This window comes from Neovison vison, chromosome 7 (assembly GCF_020171115.1).
Source record: "Neovison vison isolate M4711 chromosome 7, ASM_NN_V1, whole genome shotgun sequence".
In the NCBI taxonomy this organism is placed as follows: domain Eukaryota; kingdom Metazoa; phylum Chordata; class Mammalia; order Carnivora; family Mustelidae; genus Neogale; species Neogale vison.
Window position 1 is genome coordinate 60,155,019 of NC_058097.1, and position 21,264 is coordinate 60,176,282.

The 21,264-nt window shown below is 57.1% G+C and overlaps 1 protein-coding gene across 1 annotated transcript; it reads right to left on the bottom strand.

Annotated features, from left to right (window-relative positions):
- Positions 1–1,564: 1,564 nt before the first annotated feature.
- Positions 1,565–12,592, bottom strand: EPS8L1 (EPS8 like 1). Its single transcript, XM_044257632.1, has 20 exons — positions 12,516–12,592; positions 11,815–11,867; positions 10,153–10,193; positions 9,929–9,987; positions 9,241–9,402; positions 8,760–8,909; positions 8,168–8,250; positions 7,196–7,451; positions 6,807–6,933; positions 6,551–6,639; positions 6,385–6,459; positions 6,133–6,281; positions 5,450–5,591; positions 5,316–5,344; positions 3,125–3,251; positions 2,906–3,037; positions 2,654–2,762; positions 2,295–2,469; positions 1,886–2,018; positions 1,565–1,800 (listed from the first exon to the last, which is right to left on the bottom strand). Exons 2-20 carry the CDS (start codon positions 11,829–11,831, stop codon positions 1,714–1,716), a joined length of 2,142 nt encoding a protein of 713 aa, XP_044113567.1. The 5' UTR covers positions 11,832–11,867; positions 12,516–12,592; the 3' UTR covers positions 1,565–1,713.
- Positions 12,593–21,264: the final 8,672 nt, after the last annotated feature.

A 21,264-nucleotide genomic window follows, 5' to 3' on the forward strand; every position in this document is an offset into this window, starting at 1 on the left:
GACCCCGTCCTACCTCCTGGTGCTGTGGTAGTGAGGGAATGGGAAAGACCTGACGTGTGAGGAAAGGAGGGGGCTGTGGGGGGTGGGGCAGGGGCTGAGGAGGCAGGGGCGTCTGTGTGCCCACAGGATTGTGGACCGGCAGCTCTGGGTCAGCCCTCTGGAAAGCTGGCAGGGGCAGATACTTGCAGGTGTCAGGGAGGGAGCCGGGCAGGGTGTCAGGGAACAGCAGGGACGGAGTCTGTAGGGCAGAGGTGTACCTGAAATGTGGAGACAAAGGAAGCAGCCTGTGTGGCCGGAGACAGACAGGAGGGATGAGGTTGGAGGTGACGGCCAGCTGTGTCGGGATGGCCCCGGTGAGGTGGGACCTAGGCTTTAACAGGTTCTGTTGGCTGCTGCATTGACAACAGTCTGGGGGATGACAGGGACGGAAAGGGGGGGCCTAGTTGCTCTGATCTCAGCAAGAAGTGGGGGTGGCTGGAGATGGTGAGAGACCGTGAAACTCTGGGAATAGTGGAGGGGACAACAGCCTGCAGGTCCTGACAGGCAGATTGTGATAGGATAGGGCGTGGGTCTGCTTTGCTCCAACCCTGCATCTTGCATTTTATCTGGTGGGTTATGGGGTGGGGGCAACGAGGTGGGGGGGCAGAGGAGGAACAGAATCAGAACTCCTGCGTGCCCAGGGCTGGGTCTGAGCTTATCTGATCTTGGAGGGCAGCCTGGGGGGTCTTAGGTAGAAGCTCGCAGGAACTAGATTGGGGGGGAGGGGAGGCTTGGCAGTGGGCATCTTGGGGACACAGAAGTGATCACAGGTCGAGGAGGAAAGGGCCGTCTTCCTAAAGCTAGAGGGGCATCCAGTCTGAATGAGGGTGGGATCCAGAGAAAACCTGTCCTAAACCAGCGGTGCTCACGGTCTGGACCATGGGAAAATGAGCTGGCTGTCCCTGACAGTTGTCCCCTCACAGGAGAACAGTGGCCAGGAAGCCTGTGGCACATGCAAAAGTCAGGCCTCCTTTGTGGCTGGGCCCCCAGCAGTTGGTGGGGATGGAGGGGAGAGGGCGCTGGGAGAGGACAGGCTTCTCTGAAGTGGGTGTTTGAGCTGCAGCAGGGAGGCTGATGAGCTGCTCACCAGGCAGCAGAGAGCACGCTGGAGCCCAGTGGCTGAGGGGTCCTGGGGGTGTTTGAGGAGGGCAGGGCCAGAGTGCAGGGGGCAGGGGGAGGGGATGAGGTGGGGTAGGGACCAACCTCTCAAGGCCTTAAATGTGAGGCGCTGGGGCTAAGGTGGCCTTGGGGAGCCAGGGAAGGAGACTGGGTGTTCAAAGCTCTCTCTGGACTAGAGAACTGTCCAGCAGGGGGAAGAGGAAGCCTGAGAAAGAAACCAGAAAAGGTAGGGACCGGGACCTGGGCCCAGGGGCAGGTTGCTTGACCCCCTGGTGGCCGCGTAGAGAAGGGAAACAGTTGACAATGCCTGGGAAGAGGAGACTGTTTATGGCCTGGGTGGCATCTCACAATGCGCAGGGCACCCGAGTGTGCTCCCCCCATCCCGCTCCTGGCCAGTCCCCTCACTCAGGAGACTCCAGGGGGTTGAGGGAAGACCAGAGGCGGAACAGGTCTGGAGCCTTTGCCAGGGGTTGTCTTCCGTGGGTGGGGGTAGTATGCAGAGTCCGTTCTCCCACGGGGGTGCCTCGAAACTTCGAGCAGAGCCGCCGGGTATGGTCAGATAACCTCTGTTTCCAGGTCGCCTTCCACCTTCTTCTTCTGCTTCTCCATTACCGCCTCCAGCTCTGACACTAACTCTTTGTCCTGGAGGGCGGGGTGGAAAGCAGAAGCCTGGCCTCAGAGCCCTGGGCGCCCACCCAGGCCCCGGCCGGGGACAGCAGCAGCTCACCTCCAGCAGCGCGCGCTGCACGGTGACCTGGCTGTACACACGGGCTCCCTCCTCTGGGCTCACGGCCCGCAGCTCCTCCTTCTGCAGCGTGAAGAGCTGCGCGCCTGTCAGCACGCCCAGCGCCTCCACGGTCCTGAACAGAGCCGAGGAGGAGCGGTCAGCCCCCGTCCATCCCCGCTTCAGCCCCTCAGCCCCCCAGTCATGTCCCTGCTGCCGAGCAGCTGTCCAATCACAATGGCGTTGTTGCGCCAGCTTCCCTCCCCTGCCCCGTCCTGCGGTGGCAGCATGCGCCCGGCTTTCCGCGGAGGCAGGAGCTCCCTGGCCACGCCCATGCAAACCTGGACCTCTGGGCCAGTCAGGCACCCAGACACACCCCATCTAAGGGTCCCCACTGGCCCCAGGCACTCACCGGGCGCTAAATCCCTTGGCCTGCAGCCAGGCGCGGACCTGGGCGGTGTCAGAGTGCGGGCTTAGCTGGGGCTCCAGGGCGCGGGGACCCGGGGCTGGGCGGCTGGGGCCCGAGCGGCCCTGGGCCAGGCGTGCCTGCAGCTCCTCGTTGACACACAGCATCTGGGAGAATCTCTCTGCAGGCAGAAAACCGGGAGGGAGCGTGGATTCAGGATGAAGGGTCCCGGGGCCTGAGGGGAACAGATCTCCGCTGTCCTCAGGATGGGTTGGGAGTCTGGTTCCTCTTTTTGAGCCTTGACTCCCTGGACCCGAAAGCGAGGACAAGGACAGATCCCTGGAAGGGGTGCCCCCACCACTCACCCTTCTCTCTGGGGTCCAAGTTGAGGTTATCACAACTGTCCCAATGGGCCCGAGACGAGGTAGGAGCTGGGGCCGCTGGCGCTGGTGCGTGATGGGGAGTGCTAGCCTCCTAGAGAAGGGGGTCAGAGCACTGAGTCCCAGCCCCTCCACCTTCCAGAGGTCAATTTCCGAGCACTACCTGCCCCAGTGCCCTTAGCACCTGATCCTCACATCCCTCCTTCCCTTAAGCCCCAGGAGTCTGCCCTGGCTCACCAGGCTGCCGGAAGGGCTGTGGCTGCAACTTCCCTGGGGTCGCTGGTGGGGTGTCAGGATATTATAGGGCACGTATCCTTCCTGCCCTTGCTGGTCCCGAACCTTCCACCACTTGCGCCTGTCATCCAGAACCTGAGGGAGGTAGGAGAGGAGGGCTCAGAGCCTGGGTCTGCAGCTAGGGCTGGGCCCCTGCAGTCCCTGGGGCCTACACCCCCTCACCTCCAGCACATCCTGCTGCTTGACCGACAGCTCACTGCTGTTGCGGGCCTGGAAGTCGTAATTACACAGCACCCACTTCCCGTCCGGCTCCGGCTGCGGCTCAGCCTCCGGCTCTGGGTCTTGGTGACTATGAAGCAGGAGAGTTGGGGATAAGGAGGTAGCCGGTCCTGCTGCTTGGGCAGTAGGGTACCGGTGTGAGCTGGGGTTAGAGCCAAGCAGGGGTAGGGCAGGGGCCAGGTTAATACTGTTAATAGAGACTTGAAATGAGAATGACATCTCAAATGCATTTTGCTCCTTCTGTACCTGGCTCCCAGCTTGAAAGCACATGATAGGGAGTACTAATATCACCTCCATCTGACAGATGAGAACAGTAAGGCTCAGAGAAAATCACTTGCTCCCCAGCTGCTGTTTATTGAGCACCTACTGTGTACTGGGTTCAGGCTTAGGAGGACCCATAGTTACAACACAGTGGTTACCTGTTCGTTGACTTCCAGCACAAACTCGGTGCCAGCCCTGGTCAAAGACTTCACGTGTATTGGCTAATCTGGTTTTTGACCCAGCCCCTGCTATAACCCTGACCTTGGACTCCCCTCTCCACTCCCACCCTTTCCTCCTCCACTCCCGACCCTATTATTTTCTATTTTACAGATGAGGAAGTGGAAGAACAGAGAGAAAGAGGCACGATGGTGTCAAGTCACAGAGCAAGAAAGAGGCATTGGCCAGACTGAGGGAGACCCAGGCAGGCTGGCCCCAGAGTCCGTGTCCTGAGTAATTCTGGCCCACGGTGCGGGCTGCTGGGGGTGAGCCTGAGCTACCAGGGCAGCTCTGACCGGCTTGCCTATAGTACCTCCTAGATTTCTAACTCCTCCAAGAAGGGATTATTATTCTCGTTTTCTCTGAACTGGAAACTCAGAGAAGGGAAGTCAAAAGCTGGGGATGTGGGGTGTCTGGGTGGCTCAGTCGGCTAAGTGTCTGTTCAGTTTAGGTCATGGTCCCAGGGTCCTCGGATCCAGATCCACATGGGGCTCTCTGCTCAGCAAGGAGCCCACTTCTCCCTCTCCCTACCACTCTTCCTGCTTGTGCGCTCTCTGTCAAATAAATAAATAAAATCTTAAAAAAAAAAAAAGCTGGGGGTGTCAAGCCCAAGATTCAGAAGCACAGGGAATGGGTGAAGTTCTGCGAGACCAGGCAGCTGGCAGGGGCGGGACAAGATGTTGGCTCTGATCCCCCAGGAAGAGGGACCCCGGCCCGGATCAGGCCTACCTGTGCAAAGGAGAGGGGGGGTCTTCAGGGCCGGCGCCCCCTGTGTGGGGCTGGCAGCTCCCAGCGTGCTGTCCTTGCTGAGACCCTGCCGGGCCCCCGCCAGACCCCCCTTCTGCTCCTGCAGCTCCGCTGCTTGGTCGTCGTCTCCTCCCACGAAGCTTCCCTCGCATCCATCCTCAACTTGCTCAAGGGCCCTAGAGTCCTGGCTTCTCCATGCCCCTTCTGTACCCCCACTGCTTTTTGGAGTCAGGGACTCAGACCCCCAGCTCTTTCCTTTCCCAGAGATTGGGAGTCCGGCTCTCAGATCTTAATTTCCCCCACCTTCTAACCTCCGCCTGACATCCTGCAGGAACAGAGACAACTGCTTTCCACAGGCCTTGGGAAAGTGTGGGTCTGGCCTCCCCATGGCTGCCTGTTTCAGGGGCCCAGAAATACTACCACTTCCTAACTTCCCCAGAAACGTGCCCCGTGACTCTTGAAGGCCCAGGTCTTCTCTGGGTCTCCAAGGTCCCATACACCAGACTTGAGCTCTTCTTCAAAACTCAAATGCCCAATCCCCCAGTCTCTTCCTTCTGACACCTGGGGTGCTGTCTTCTTAGAGGCCCAGACAGGGAACTTCCCTGGCCCTGGGAAACCAAACTGCCATCTCCCAGCCTCTCAGACTTGACCCACTCCCAGCCCCTTCCTCCCTCAGACCCTGCAAACTGGGCTTCCTCCCTTGGACCCCTTAGTCTGGGCCCTGCCCCCTCCCTCCCTTCTTCCCCCTCTCCCAGCCCTGGCCCTCCCTCCTCACCACCTCACCCACCTGTGACAAGCCAGAGAGACAGAAGGAAAGATAAAAAAGGAGTGGAGTTAGTGCCTGGAACCCCCAGGATGCACCCCTCCTCGACCCCACCTGTTTCTGCTTGGGGGGGAGTGGGACACTCACCCATTGACAGCGACCTGGGGCGCACTTTGCTGCAAGAGAGAGGAGAGGACAGCGGCAGCTCAGGCAGGGCCAGACTAAGGCACCCAGCCCCACTGCGCCCCTGGGGGAGTGCCTGGCTCTCCAGGGAGCCTTACCTGCTGGCGCTGCCGCTCGTGCTGCAGCTGTTTCTCCACTGGGTCCTCCCAGGCGCGGCCCTGCGGGTCGGTGGCTGGGGGCTCCCAGCCACTGGAGAACTCAGGGCTGTACGGGGATCCCTCCTCTGGGGTTAGCTCCAACCTGCGGCCATGGGGCTGAGGGCTCAGGAACCTAGTCTGGGCCCGAGCCCTATGATTAACCTCAGGTTTTCCCCAACCTGCACCCTGGGCGCCAGCGCCGCTCCTCCAACCTCACGCCCCACACCTGAGCTCCAACCACCACCCCCGCCCCCCCTCACATCGACAGTGCTCCTAAATACACCGATTTTGCTTGAATGCTGCGGGGGGGCCTCTGAATCTCCCCCATTCTGCACCCATCCCACCGCCTCCCCTCAGTCTGGCTCTGCTCTCACCCCTCGCCCCCCAGACTCGCTGCCTCCCAGCGCAGACGGCACCCCTTTCCCAAATCTACAGGTCCCACAACTCTCCGCGGAGGCCTGCCTTTCCTGTTGCGATTGGTGCTGGGGTTCAAGCTGCGACCCCTGCCCCGCACGAATGTCTGCCCCTCCCACCCCATGGGCTCCCGCCATTTGTCCCGGCTTCTGCAGCAGCCACTGTCGTACGCGCCAGCCGAGCCCCGTGGCAACCCTTCCCCGCCTCCCAGCCCCCCACCCCCGCCTCACCCCGGGCGGGTCCACGAGTCCCCCAGCGACGTCCAGAGCGCATTCTCACGTGGGGTGAGGTGGTCCCGCAACAGTGCCACCGCCTCGGACGTCAGGTGCGGCCGCCGCACTTCACTTGCGAATCGGGGGCCGCCCGACGTGTCCACAACCTGCCCGGGGTGCAGGAGTGAGCGACCCACCCCACCCCCACCCCCACCCAAAGTCGCGCCCCTTCTTTCCACTGCAGGGGGCCTGCAGGGCCGCGGCTCTTACCAGTTGCAGCGGCCCGAAGAGGAAGTGCAGCAGCTCTGGGGAGGAGGGGTTGGCGATGTTGCAGCGCAACCGGGCCTGCGGGGCACGGGAGGTGCCGGGTTAGCGCTCCCGCCGGTGGGTTCGCCATACCCCTGCCCTGAGACGACCGGGGTTCACGCGTTCTCACCAGCAGGCTGAAGGCGTACTTGATTTTCTGAAGCACATCGGTGTACTCGGCCTCGGAGGGGGGCTTGGCCCGAAGCGTCAGGAGACCCTCTGTGGGGAGGGGAGGCAAGTGCGGGGACAAAGAGACAGCACCCGTCAGAGATCCCCAGGCAAGGGGAGTCACCCCTGGCCAGGGGGTGTGTGGGGAGACCCTAGGGCGAGGGAAGAGGTTTGGGAGTGACTGGAGGCTCAGGATCCCGCTTGGGGGCGCCTCTCACCCCCAGCCGCCCGGCGCCGGGTCCTGCGGCCGCGCTCCCGGTGCTCCAACACGCGGGCTGCTTCCGCAGACTTCTGCAGCCTCGACACAAAACTCTCCACGTCGTCGAACACATGGTTCAGGATGTCCTGGGGGAGAGAGCCGGGGACTCAGGGATGTGGAGTCCTGGCCACTCATCACCCCAAAGCTCTCAGGTCCAGAGCCTGGACACCCTCCCGGGCCAGGTCACGCCCTCTGCTGCCAGGCCCTGTCCCCATATTCCAGTCGCTGTCGGCCACTCCCCGAGGAGTCTGACACACCCACCGCCCCCCAGCAAAGCCCCACTCCTAGGAGCTGGGACTCACTCCCCACAGCGGGTCCCGCCTCCAGGCCCAGGCCCACCCCACTCACCACGTCCCGCTCCGCCTGCAGACTGGCCAGCTCCGGACCACGGGGGCCCAGATCCGGGGAGGCCGGGTCAGGGCTGCCTGCCGTCCCGGCCAGGCCGGGCGTCTGCGACTCTTCCGCTTCGGGGATGGGTTCCGCCTGGGAGGGCCCCCGGCCGGCGCTCACGGTTCTGATGACAGCTCGGACCGATGGGCGGCGCTGCAGGGGAGGGGTTTCGGCCACTGGCGAGGGGCGGCGCTGCAGCTCCTCTTGCGTGGCCCTGCGGAGGGACATGGGGAAGCAGCCTGGGTCCGTTGGGGTGATAGGGCAGGGGACGAAGTTGGGCCTAAAACTGAGACACTGTGGTCAGCTGAGCCAAACCTGGGACAGGGAGAAATCGGAGGTAAGGGGAAGGGGAACGTCTCTCTGGAGGGAAACTGAAGCCCAAGGGAGGAGAAACCGAGGACCAGAATTAGAATAAGTCATTTTGGAGAGCGGGTACACTTGTCTGGATGCTACGGGGGAACTCGAACCAGGCTTTGACTCCAAAACTCGTGCTGTGCCAGGCTAGGGGGATCTGCTCATTTGTCGGAGGGAGACCAAGGCCGGAGGGAGGAGGAGACCGGGGAGGGGGGGGGGGAGAAGAGAGCGAAGTGGGGAGGCCAAGGGGGGCAGAGAGGGGAGACAGAGCGGAGGTGGGGGGAGACGGGGGAGGGGAAGACCGAGGCGGGGGGGGGGGAGACTGAGGCGGCGGTGGGGGAGGGGGGAGACCGAGGCTGCAGTAGGGGAGGGGGGAGACCGAGGCGGCAGTAGGGGAGGGGGGAGACCGAGGCGGCAGTAGGGGAGGGGGGAGACGGGGGGGGGGAATGTGTAGGAGAAGGAGGAGGAGGAGGAGGAGGAGGAGGGGAGAAAACCGAGGCGGGGGGAGGGGAAGCTGGCCTCCCAGAGATCCTACCGTCCTCTCTTCTCCCCCAGCTTCCAGCCCAGCACCCTCACCTGAGCGCCGCCGGCCTGCGCTCCCCGCGGCCCGACCGGTAGTCGTGCAGAGCCCCCTGGATGTCCTCGCGGATCAGCTCCGCCTGCCAATGGTGCTGTCAGGCCAGGTCCCCACCCCGCCTACCGCGTACTGCGTACCCCGGCATCGGCCCCGAGGATGGGATCCCTGGCTGGGCGCCAGACCCCCTCCAGTCAGCTGTCCCACGCGGCGCCCCACACACGCCCACGTCCTCAACACTAGCCCGCACTGCACCTCTGCCTCGACCCTAGGCCTCTCGCCAAGCCCGGAGGCCGGTCCCGCTGTTGCCTCACCCCTAGACCATACCCGCCTCCAGGTCCCGCCGCTCCCTGACCCTCTTCCCCACGTGCTGTCGTGCTCTGTCCCGGACGCTCGGCTCCATTTCGTCACCTTCTACCGGGAACCGGTGCAGCTGTCCTCAAAACCCCCTCCCTCCCAGAACTTTCAAGGCCCCGCCCCCTCAACTGGCCCCGCCCCAGTCCCCACCCAACCTGCGCAACAGCCCCACCCTCGGAATCCACGGGGTCCCTGCCTGTCTCAGTGGCCTGGCTCCTCCCGACCCGGCCGGCTCACCCCGAGACGCAGGCCCTGGAAGAAGTGCACGTCGGGATGTGTGCGCTCGGGCTCCTGGCACACGAGCAGCAGCAGCGAGCGGCTCCGGCCGGGCGGCAGCACCGCGTCGCAGCGCACGATGGCACCCAGCGGGTACAACTCCAGCTCCTCCTGCGGGCCGGGACGGCGGGCAAACTGAGGCCCAGAGCTGCGGGGACTCAATGGGGACAGCAGTGCCCGCGGGTACGGAGACACCGCCCAGGCAGCCGGGCGTGGTTGGGGGGTTCCGGATGGTGGCCCTGCTGTGCTGGGGGTTTCCAGATAGTGCCCCAGTTTAAGAGGAACTAAGGATGCTCGAAAGAGGAGCGGAGATCTCTCCCAAAGTTCCGGGAGAAAGGATATGCAAGGGAAGGATTCACACTCAGAAGTTCCTTGGGTCAAGTCTCTGGGCCTCCCCCCACTCCCGCCAGCCGCTTCTGCTACCCAACGTGTCCCCTGGCACCTTGGAGATGGGGTCAAGCAGCGTGACATGGTCCGGAGACACACGCAGCAGCATCTCTTGGGCCCAGATGCGGCCCTGGCTGTCCATGACGGCCAGCTTCCGCGAGGCATCCTCCACTGTGTGCACGCCATCCTCCTCACCCAGGCAGAACGTCACCAGGTGCTTGCACGGCACGGAGAAAGAAGGAAGTCCCAGGAGGACGCCGGGGTGGGGGGCTCATATCAGCCTTCCCGCCAGAAACTAAACACCATTCCTGAAAGCCTTCCCGATCTCGGGCTCCACCAATGGGGCCCCTCTCAGGGCCCTGAGTTTTGCTTTCATCTGAGCCACCAGCACCCGAGTCCAGCCTCCCCGCACACTGGAGGCTCCTTGAAGGCACTGGTTCTGTCTAGTCCCCTCTAACCTCCTCTGCCTCCGTTAGAGCACCGGGCACACTTGGTCTGAGCCGTCCTCACACAGTTGTACCTAATGTTTGTCCCCATGGCCTGACTGTCCAGTACAGACTCAAGTGGAAGGGACTTCCTCTGACGAACGCCCACTTCTGAGGCAGGGGGTAGGAACAGCCCATCTTGCAAATGAGCAAACTCAGTTTCCCGGCTTCCTTCTGCTTTCAACACTGTCATTTTCCCAGGCCTGCCTGCCTTTCCTCCCACAAGCCTCCCTGGGGCAACGCAGACCCCAAACTCACATTGACTAGATACTGGGAAACGTCAGCCATAACCACAGTGGAGTACCGCTTCCTCTGCTCTGTGGGGGAGAGGAGAGTGAACCCAGAAAACTCAGTGCCTCCTCCCTCAGATCCAGCAGTCCAGGTCCCCAAACCCTCCTCCCTCAGACCCAGCAGTCCAGGCCCCCAGCCCCTCCTCCCTCAGACCTGCTTTCAGCCTGGGGGTTTCTTGTTCCCAAACTCACCATAGATTGACTTGGCACTTGGTTTGGGGGCAGCTTCTGGGCTGGTTAAGGAAAAACGAGTGAGAGGGGCCATGGGAATTGGGAGAGCATGGGGGTTTTGAATGCCAAGCAGAGCAGCAAAGACTTCACTGTGAGGGCAGTGGGCAACCATGGAAGGTTCTGAGCAGGGGAGGGCAGGGCCAGAGCTGGACGTTCACACAAGTAAGGCAGTGTGGTAGCAGGTGGTGGTGGAGAGAATGGTCTCAGCTGTAGCAAAGAACTGCCTTGGGCTCCCCTGTCCAAACTGCCTTGCCATAAGACCCTGGACAGGAGACCTAATCTCTCCTGCTTCAGTTTCCCTTTCTGTGAGATAGGGGTTAGTAATCTGTTAGCCGCCATCTGGTAGAGCACTTGGTGGACACATGGAAAGTTGAAAGGGTTCAAAGCCTCAATAACTTAACTTTCAGTGCCATGGTACAAAGGGTAGCAAACAGCAGGTGCTCAATAAAGGGGGGGGGTTAAAACAGCATTAACATTTGGGGTAGACAGATACTTATCTTCCCCTCCTATTCCCATGGGCCTGGCTCTTCCCAGCCGAATACTTCCCTGTCTCCTGCTCTGGCCTGCCCTTCTAGGTCACCTTCTCCAAGAAGAATTCCACAGATATGACAGAGACTCAGAGCTCGGGTGGGATCAGGGATGAGGGACGAAAAACACACACTTTCAGTCAAACCTCTGCTCCCTATCCTGCTCCTACCAGTCAGTTCTCTGCACAATTTGGTTACCTCTGTGCTGGAGAACTCACTACCTTATATCTCCCATACAGCTATTCCCATGGTCCTCTCTTTGTTCTTTTCGCTGTTTACTCCAGAAGACTTGAACTTTATTAGAAACAGCCCAGGGGCTCCTGGGTGGTTAAGCGTTGGACTTTTGGTTTTGGCACCAGTCATGATCTCAGGGTTATGAGATCGAGCCCCACATGGGGCTCCCCGCTCAGTGTGGCGTCTGCTGAAGACACTCTCTCTTCTGCCCCTTCCCCCATGCTATTTCTCTCTGAAATTAATAAGTCTTTTAAATTAAAAAAAATTTTTTTTTGGTTAAGATTTTATTTGTTTATTTGACAGAGAGAGAGAGAGAGAGATCACAAGTAGGCAGAGAAGCAGGCAGAGAGAGAAGGGGAAGCAGGCTCCCTGCTGAGCAGAGAACCTGATGCGGGGCTCGATCCCATGACCCTGAGGTCATGACCTGAGCCGAATGCAGAGGCTTAACCCACTGAGCCACCCAGGTGCCCCATGAAATTAATAAGTCTTAAAAACAAAAAACAAAAAACAATGAAAACAAACAACAACGCCCAGATTTGTCTGCAAAGCATCAATATTTAACAACAAGCTAACCACGACAACAGTGGCTCCCAGGAGCGGAGCACCTGCTCTTGGTCAGAGTCTGCTAATCTTGTACCTTCATTATCCTGTCAAGCTCTGTTTCCCAGAGGAGCTCAGACTCAGACTCAGACTCAGGCTCCGTGGACAGGGTCCCCCCCCTGCTGACTGTTAGTTGGGCAGGGAAGAGGGAGTACAGGCGTCCTTCTCAGTGTCCATACCGGGAATGCTGCGAATGCCCCTTGGGGGTGCGGGGAAGAGGGTGGCAGAAGGGGCTGGGTAGCCCAGGGGTGGGACCACTTACCCTGTGGAGGTGCTCATGGTGAGAATGGGAAGCTCCTGCCACCTAGAGGTGCCCTGGGAATGAGCAGAGACTGAGGGCCTGACCTGGCCAACTGTACCAAGGATTTTTTCCCCCAGCCCCTCCTCCCTCAGACACAGGAGTCCAGAACCCCCAGTTTCCCCTCCCTCAGACCTGGGAGTCCAGAACCCCCAGTTTCCCCTCCCTCAGACCTGGGAGTCCAGAACCCCCAGTCCCTCCTCCCTCAGACCTGGGAGTCTAGAACTGCCATCCCCTCCTCCTTCAGACCCAGGAGTCCAGGCCCCCAGCCCTTCCTCCTCCACACTTTGTACTCTACCCCCCAAATCTCTCAGGGACCCATGCATTTGGCTCCCTAATCTATGTGTATCCCATTTTGCTTCCTCTTTCCAGGGATCCTGTCTCTAGCCTAATCTCAGGGGCCCAGGAGTTCCAGCTCAGAGCTTCCGGACCCTAAGAACCAAAGCGTCTTGTCTCCAAGTCCCCTCAGAGAGCCATTCAGCCAGTTCCTCAGCCACTGTGACCTCAAACTGTCTGATCCATCTCCGGGCCCTCACCTCCTCAGGACTCATGGGTTTAGGTCCGCCAGCCTTCCTGGTATGTGGATCCAGGTGTCCAAGCCCCCTGTTCCTGCTCCCCAGGAGTCCCGACCTCCAGCCCCTCCTGGCGGGGGGCCCCCTCCTCACCTGCCACCGGAGAGGCCCTGCTCTCTGCTGTTCCAGGGTTCCAAATGCCTGCCCCGTCCTTCCTGCTCTCTGCCGCCGGCCCGCCTCCACATACCAGCGCACTCACCGCACTCACCGGGCACAGCCCCACCGACCTGGCCCCTGGGCGGGGCTGGCACAGACACCGGGTTGGGGGGGGGGACTGGAGCGGCCTGCGGGGAGCCAGGAGCTGTGATGGTCTCTGTCATAACACTAGCTCAAGGACAGCAAGCCGCTGGGCATCACGCTGGGCCAGAGACGCAGAAGCTCTGTCTCAGAAAGCCTCTTCCACTTGCCCTTATACCTCTGGGAGGTCAGAGGTTTGAGTCGCACCTGTTTGCAGTTCGAGAGGGGGTCGTCAGTGTGGGAGGGTGGCATGTGAACCCGGGGCTGCCTTTCTGTCTCTGGGACCGGTGTCTGTCCCGGCCCGGTGTGCACCTCCTGTCCATGGTTCCTGCCTCTTCTTCTGGAAACTAGCCCCCCCCGACCCAGGAACCCCTCTAATCATGGCAACTAAGACTCAGCACCCCACCTGGCTCCAAGTACTTCTCAAACACTAAAGAGCTCTTCAGGCTTGAAATCTGCTTTCCAGAACTTCCTCGGTGCCACGGTCCTTGCCGACCCCGCTATCCATGCCATTTCTTCCCCAAATCTCGTGAGGTGAGGTTGGGGGTTTCCACTTCACAGATGAAGAAACTGAGTCCCGCATGAGCCTGAGGTTACACTTGCAGGGAGTGGGTGAGAACAGAGCTGGGAGAGCAGGATGGGCGGGCATGCCCCCTTTTAGCCTTTCATTTTATCAAGGATCCCCACCTGGGGATCATTCCTGGTGTCCTCCAGACTCACACCTGAATTTGGAGAGCCTCCCAGCTGGCCCCTGCTCCCTTCCTCCCCTCAGTCTCCTGTCAATGTAGGGAGCCCGAAGAAACCTAGCTCAGCTCACACCACTCCCTGCTCCTGTTCCCTCAGGGGCTCCCCGTTTCTCTGCAAGGCCTGACCTCCTCTGGGCCTCCATCCCTCCCTTCCAGCCCACTGTGTCCTTGCTGCCCCTTGAACACTGAGAGCCCGCCCTGCCTCAGGGCCTTTGCACTTGCTGTGCCCTCTGCGTGGACTGCTTATTCCCCTGTACCCTCCTGTTCCTCCTGATCTCTCCCTGCTCCCTAATTAATTTTTCGCCAAATCGTTCCCCACCTTTTAACATACTGTGTTACCTGATCATTTCGGTTATTTTATGTTTCCCCTGTTAGAATGTAAGCTTCAGGGGAAAAAAAAAAAAAGAACATAAGCTTCAGGAGGACATAGACTCCTCTGTGTTCGGTCCTGCACTCTATTTGCCACACACTGTAAGGGCTGAAGAGACATCTGCGTTTGCATGCATTGTGCTCCACTGTTTGCTTCGGTGCGTTGAGCCCACGGGCTTTGCAGAGTGAGGCCTGAAACCAGAGAAAGCACCCCTTTGTCCCGGGCTGGTGGGGATGAAAGAACAGAAGTAACGAGAGACCATCCCGTGGGGCGGGGTGATGGCAGGGAGCCCAGGTGCGTGTGGGTTCAGGTCCTGACTTAATCCCTATGCAGGGGTGCTTCCATCTTCTGAGCACACTGTGTGTGTGTGTGTGTGTGTGTATGTGTATGGACGTCTCATCCTCACAACATCCTGTGAAACGGGTTCCATTAGCCCCCTTTTACATGTGGGGAAGAGACACACACACATTGAGGAATTTGTCGCAATCACACGGCTGGTCCATGGTGGGGAAGCTTGAACCCAGACCATGCAACTCTGACCCTGCGTCCTGCGGCCACCTCGTGACTCTGCCCTTTCTAGCTGTGTGACCATAGGTAAATCGCTTAACCTCTCTGTGCCCCAGGCCCCCAACTGGAACGTGGGATGGCAACATTAGGAGGATTAAATGAGGTCACGGACAGCTCTTGGCGCCATCCCGGCCAAAGAGGAGATGCTAGGTTGAGTATTCGCCACGGCAGAGACGGTGGCCTTTCTTTCTGGATCTGCTGTGATAGGATACAAAGGGCCCTGCGGAAGCCCAGAGGAGGCCGCTAAGAGGTCAGGGCAGGCTTCCTGGAGGAGGAGGGGCAGCCGGAGCTGAACCTGAAGGACGAGTTTGGCAGCTGGAGGTGGCCTGGAGGTTGAGGGAGGAGTGTCGAAGGCCTTGGAACCGCCTGAGCCCGGGAGGGGAGGGCGGGCTGGCCCGTGTGGGTGTGCTCTCCTGGGAGCTGCAGGGAGAGGCCCAGGGTCCTGCTCCACTGTCTGCTACAGCTGTCATTCTGGCTTCCTGTCACGTTCATGCCACAAGTACTTTCTGCACGTTGCCCTGCCTGGGTTGGGGTCTGCAGAAAGGAGCAGACCCCTTAACTCTGACAGGCAGCTAGGGCTGGGATTGGTGCCCACTGGCACAGAAGACAGAGGCTCAGAGTGCAGAGGCCACTAACCCAAGGTCACCGTAGCCCTGGGCTAGGGAACAAAATGCAGATCTGACCAGAGACCAGGCCCTTTCTTCCTGTGCAAACGGAGAAAACTATCCTCAAATAGGCATTCCGTGGGAGTCAGAGGCCAGGGCTCCCAGGTCTGAGGGAGGAGGGGGCTGGGGTCTAGACTCCTGGGTTTGAGGGAGGAGAGGCTGGGGGTCTGGACTCCTGGGTCTGAGAGAGGAGGGGACTGGGGGTCTAGAATTCTGGGTTTGAGGGAAGAGGGGCTGGGGCCTGGACTCCTGGGTCTGAGGGAGGAGGGGACTGGGAGGTTTTGGACTCCTGGGTCTGAGGGAGGAAGGTTCTGGGAGCCTGGACTCCTGGGTCTGAGGGAAGAGGAGCTGGGGGTCAGGACTCCTGGGTCTGAGGGAGAAGGGCAGGTCAGAGACAGGTGCCCCAGTCCCTGCCTCCAGGTGCTCTGAAGGCTGAAGCAGCAGGTGAGATGGTGAGACCGAAACCAGAGCCTCCACCCTAGTTCAGGGCCCAGGGCTCCTTCCTCCTTCTGTGGCCACAAAGGCGGCCCTCCCTTTCTTCACAAACCATAGCGAGTGGCTCCCAGATACCAGTGGAGCTCCCAGCCCAGCACAGTCTGACTCAGTGAGTCCGGGGCAGAGGCAGCAAACCCCGGTCTTAGAGACTCACCATGGGAACAGCCACCTGAGATCCCTTTCCAGCCCCTTGTCTGCCCACAGAGTCAGTGCCTTTCATTAAGTGAGCTCTAGGACTCTGTGGGTGTGTTTGTTTCTGTCCCTAAACTGGGATAGCTTTGTCACTGGGGACTGGATTGCTTATTATCTGGGTTGGGGGCACCGAGGCAGCACACAGAATTCCCCACAGGGGCTTGATTTGCTGAGATCCCCTGGGGTCATGTCTAAAACCACCCCATCTCTTTCTTCTTCCTCCTCTCCCAACGCACATGCCTGTCCCCACTCCCCAGCCATCGGGTTTGCTGATGAACTCCTAGGATGGAACCCGGGGGTGGGCGGGCATAGTCACAAGAAATAGGTATGGCAGGTTTTTGGCAGATATAAATAAGGTGGGGCTGGGTCTCTGAGAGATGTGTGTATTAACATGTGTATCAATGAACTTAATCATTCAATGAATGGTTCCTGAGACCCAATCTGTGCCCCGCTCTTTGCGCTCAAGAAGAGTCTAACTGGATGTCCAGTTAAGTGGTGACTGGACAGGGTTCTGAATGATGAATAGGAGTTTCCCAAGGACAATGTGGCAAGGGATGACACTAAGCTTGAGAGTGGCATATGCAAAGTCCCAAAGTCATGCAGTAGCAAAGACTTATGAACCTACTTTGTGCCAAGCATTTCTGAGTGCTGGACGAACGAAAGCCCTGCCCCGTGTTATTGTCACCTTCGTGGGTGTGGTGGGAGACAGAAGGTAAACAGGGAGGCACATACATGAGGAAGACTTTGGATTGTGGTAAGTGCCACGGAGGACCTAGAACACAGGTGAAGAGATGGAGTGACTGGGGGCAGGCAGGTGTGGTCGCTTTGGGAGGGGCGCAGTCAGGATGGGCTTCCATGAGGAGGTGGCATCTGAGCTTTGACCTGGATTTCGAGAATGAGTCAGGAATGCAGAGAAGATTCCAGGCAGAGGGAATACCTTGGGGGAGGCTTGCAGGTGAAGTCTGTCAGGGTGTGTTTGGCCAGAGCACAGGAGACCCGGACACTTGGCTACCAGGACGCTTAAGATGACAACTATGAAATAGCGCCAACAAGAGGTGGCCAAAGTCCAACGCGGATGGGGTCGTCCCAGGCGGCGCAGACTCAGGCTGCCCTCAATGGGCGGTGGTGGCGTCTGCTCAGGCAGTGCGGAAGCCCAGAGGAAGGGTGAGGTGTTTCCCCTGCAGATCCTGGAATGGGCCCGCCCCAGACCAGGGCTGCGGCCCAGGGAGGGTGGGTCTGGGAAGCCGCCGGGGCGGGTGGGGGAGGAGAGTGGGGGAGGGAGGCTGGCGGCAGGGCTGTTTGTTCTCTGGGAGGGATGTCGGGTGGGTCAGTCTCCTGAAACTGGGGAAGCCTGGCCCCTAGGCTGGCAAGAGTGGGCTGGGCCCCGGGGTGGGGGGAGGGGCAGCGACTGGAAGGGGCTCCAGCGGACTTGGGTTTAGGTTCTGGGTTGGAGCAGGTGACTCAGTTTATTCGGAGCTCTTCCTCTAAAACAAGCATAAATCCTAGTACCTGCTGTAGGGCCAGCAGGAGATGAGGTGTGGGAAGGCACGAACAGTGCTTAGAATGGCTCTAGGCGCAGCCTCCATGGAAAATAGCCAGAGCAATGGACCAAGAGCTCCATGACCCAGCAACGGGAAGGAACAAGGGATAGCTCTGCACACAGCTCTGCCTTCCAGGGCCCCCAGGTCCCAGCTTCCAGGGGTGTCCGCTTATCAGATGTCCATGCATCCATCCAACCAATGTTTATTAAGTATCTACTCTACACCAGACACTGTTCTGGGGACCAGGGAACTCAGCTCCAAACCTGCCCTTGTGGAGTTTATATTCTGGTGGAAAAGAAATTAAAAAAGTAAACTGTTTAGAACGTCCAATGGCAACAGTGCCACAGAGGGTCCAAAAGGTGTTTTAGGGGGTTCTGCTGAAAAGCCATAATGTGGTTGGGATGATACTGAGTGAAGAAGATCTGGAGGGAGTTAGGTGGGGGATACCTGGGGAAGGATCTCCAGGCAGGAGCAACAGCCAGTGCAAAGGTCCTGTGGTGGGATCTTGTCTGGCATATTCACAGCAAGGCCAGCATATCTGCTGCACAGTGGCTGAGGGCAGAGGGGTGGAACATGAAATCAGAGGGATTATGAGAGCAGATCGTGGGTTCCCATGGTCACTATAAGCATCAGAGAGAATGAGAAGTCTCTAGAAGTATTTTGGTCAAGTTTTTTTTTTTTTTTAATTGACATAAAATTAATCTTAGAGTGAATAATGCAGTAACATTTACTAGGTTTTCATTGTTGTGCCACCACCCACCTGCATCTAGTTCTGAAGCACTTTATCAGCCCACAATAAAGCCCCGAATCTATTAGCAGCTACTCCCCATTCCTCCCTCCCTGAACCCCTGGAAAACATTAATTTGCTCTTTGTACCTGCGGATTGGCCAATCTGGACATTTCATATACGTACAACCATACATTACATGATCTCATGGAACCTCATGAGGTTCATATACGTATTGTTCAAGTGCTGGAATAATTTCAGACTTACAGAAAAGCTGCAAAATAATACATAGAACTCCCTATACTACACCCAGAATCCCCAGAGCTTAACAATGAACATAAACACTTGCTTATCATTTCTATCTCCCTGTCTCTTTCTCTCTCACACACATTTTTTCCCTGAACAATTTAAGAGTCACTTCCAGACCTAATATCCTTATACCCCTAAAATTTTTATTTTTAAGAAATATTTTATTTATCTATTTGTCGGGGGGGGGGGAGCACACAAGCAGGGGCAGCGGCAGAGTGAGAGAGAGAAGCAGACTCTCCACTGAGCAGGGAGACAGATGATGCAGGACTCAATCCAGGTCCCTGAGGTCACAGCCTGAGCCAAAGGCAGACACTTAATTGACTGAGCCACCCAGGCGCCCCACCCCTGAAAACTTTAAATGTATTTCCTAAAAGAGCAGATAGATGGGGATTGAGACAATGATTTGGGGCCATAAGCCCCTGATAGGGAAAGCAGAGGGTTTTGTGGGAAAGGTCTCTCAGCACCTGGGACAGCACCAAGGCTTATCAAGAATTCACCAACACTGACAATGATAAAGAGGTACATAGCCTACCTGGAGAGAGTTTCTAAACACAGTGGGTGTGCCTGGGAATCAAGTGGGAGGTCCTCAGAGAGGAAAGAATTTGCACGCATTGTTTCCTGTGTAATAACTACATTAGCAGCCAGCAAGTTCTGGCACTTAATCTGTGTTAGGTCCTTCTTGTGAATGACTTTATATCAGCCTTCCAGATTCTATAATGAGCTGGTAAACTATGGCCCATTGCTCCTTTTTGTAAATAAAGTTTTATTAGAACATATCCACTCTCATTTGTGTGCATCTGTCTCTGGCGGCTTTCCTGCTCTAATGGCAGGATAGTTGCAGTAGGGACCGTATGGTCGTCAAGGGCGAAATTATTTACTATCCTGTCCTTTGCAGAAAACCCCCTTGAGGTAGATGATAGAAGGGGAAAAAGGCTCAGAGAGGAAGGGCTTTACTCAAAATCGAGAGAACCAGCATCTGAACACACAGTGCTCATCTTCCCCCTCCCCTCTCAGACCTCCTTCTCCTTAAGTACAGTACAAGACACATGACATAGAATTTACTACCTTAACCATTTTCAACTGTACGGTTCAGTGGCATTAAGCACATTCACACTGTTGTGCAATCATCACCACTATCCACATTCAGAACTCTTTTCATCCTGCAAACCTGACATTCTGTACCCACTACACCCTAACTCCCCACTTCCCCCCACCTGTCAGCCCCTTGCACCCACCATTCTACTTTCTGTCTCTAGGATTTTGTCTCCTCCAGGGACGTCAAACAAGTGGAGTCATATGGCATTTGCATTTTTGTGACTGGCTTATTTCACGTGGCTTAACATCTTCATGCAGTGAGAAAAGGCACATGAACAAGGAAGTGAAAAACAGTGAAATCACCCAATTTTTTGCCTGGCAGAGACCCGATGCTGAATATTATAGGTTTTTTTTTCCTAACTCTAAAAGTATGCACTGCAGTATAGACACTTAAAAAGAGAGAGAGATAGAGAGAGAGAAAAAGAGAGATGGAGAATGAATCAGCCCATCTCTCCCCACCTTGTATTGGCGGTTAAGGAAGAAGTTATGTATGTTCTTAAACATTTGGGCCTGATAAAACTGCAGACAGAGTCTGTCTGGAACCACATATAGAGGAATTAATTTTACTGTTAGTATCGGAGGGACCATTATTCTGCCTTGTTGCCAGCGTGTAGTTCAATGTCTGGGACACAGTGGGTGCTCATGACATAGTTGTTGAAAGGAGTGTGGAAGTTGGAATAGTAGAGAGTAGACCCCTCTTCTGTGGATAGGCATTGAGCTTAATTTTATTTGCTTCTGGCAATTTGAAGAATATTTTCCTAAGTGTCTTTCTTTCTGAATGACTACTCCCTTAGCATAAATTCTTACAAGGGGAATATATGCATGAATGTTTTTTAAAAAAACTATTTATTTGACATACACACAGAGGGACAGCAACAGAGGGAACACAGCAAGGGGAGTGGGATAGGGAGAAGCAGGCTTCCTGCTGAGCAGGAAGCCCGATGTGGGACTCAATCCCAGGACCCTGGGATCATGACTCAAGCCAAAGGCAGATGCTCAACAACTGAGCCCCCCAGGTGCCCCCATGCACAAATGGTTTTGACATGAATTGCTGAACGGCCTTTTAGGAGGCTTCCACCGGTGAGTATGAGTCCCCATGTCACCACATCCTTGCCAACACAGGCTGTTAGCATTGTTTTGACCTTGCCAATCTGATAGGCAAAAATACCATCTCATAATTACCCTAATGAGCATTTCTTTGATTCCTAGGAAGGCTGAATAGTTTCATGTGTGTGTTGACATCACTTCTTTGCAAATAGCCTGTCATACCATTTGCCTATGCTCCCTTCTCTTGTTAGATTTGTAAGAGCTCTTTACATATTAAGGATACTATCTCTTTGCCATTTGGTGGGTAAGAGGAGCCAGAAATTGAGAGAAGGGAAGCCACTGCTCAACACACACATAAGAGGTAGAGCAGGAATTTGAAACAAGATGTGTGTAGATCAATGTTTGGGGTTCATTACCTGCCTTCGTGGCACCTTCCCCTTGCCCAGGCCTTGCTCCCTCCATGGCCAGAAGCCCTGAGTTCCCACAGTCTCTCAAAGGGGAGGGACCTCTTGCCAAACCCAGTCACCTTTGCTACATCCCTAACAGCAAACCTGTTGATTGGTTTGTTGTGTCAGTTAAATACTTGGCACATATATTGGTACTCAGTAAGTAGCAGCTGGTATTATTGCTTATTTTTTCTTTAAAATTTTCCCTTCAGTCACATCTCTTACCAGCCGCCTCCCCATTCAAGCCAACCTCCTACCATCCCAAACATGTGTCCCTCCCCAAGCAACTTGTGTCCTGATGCTTAGCCTTCGAATATGCTGTTACATCTGTCTAGTTGTCTCTCTCCACTTGGTCCACTTAAAGAACTCCTACTCATCCTTCAAAACTCTATTAATGTTTCCCTT

Excerpts from the sequence above, each read along its gene's own strand:
- EPS8L1 (XM_044257632.1), bottom strand. Across the intron at positions 7,452-8,167 it reads CGCAGGCCGGCGGCGCTCAG|GGCCACGCAAGAGGAGCTGC; the intron begins GTGAGGGTGCTG and ends GTCCCTCCGCAG. Across the intron at positions 3,252-5,315 it reads CCCCAGGTCGCTGTCAATGG|TCACCAAGACCCAGAGCCGG; the intron begins GTGAGTGTCCCA and ends CCTGCTTCATAG.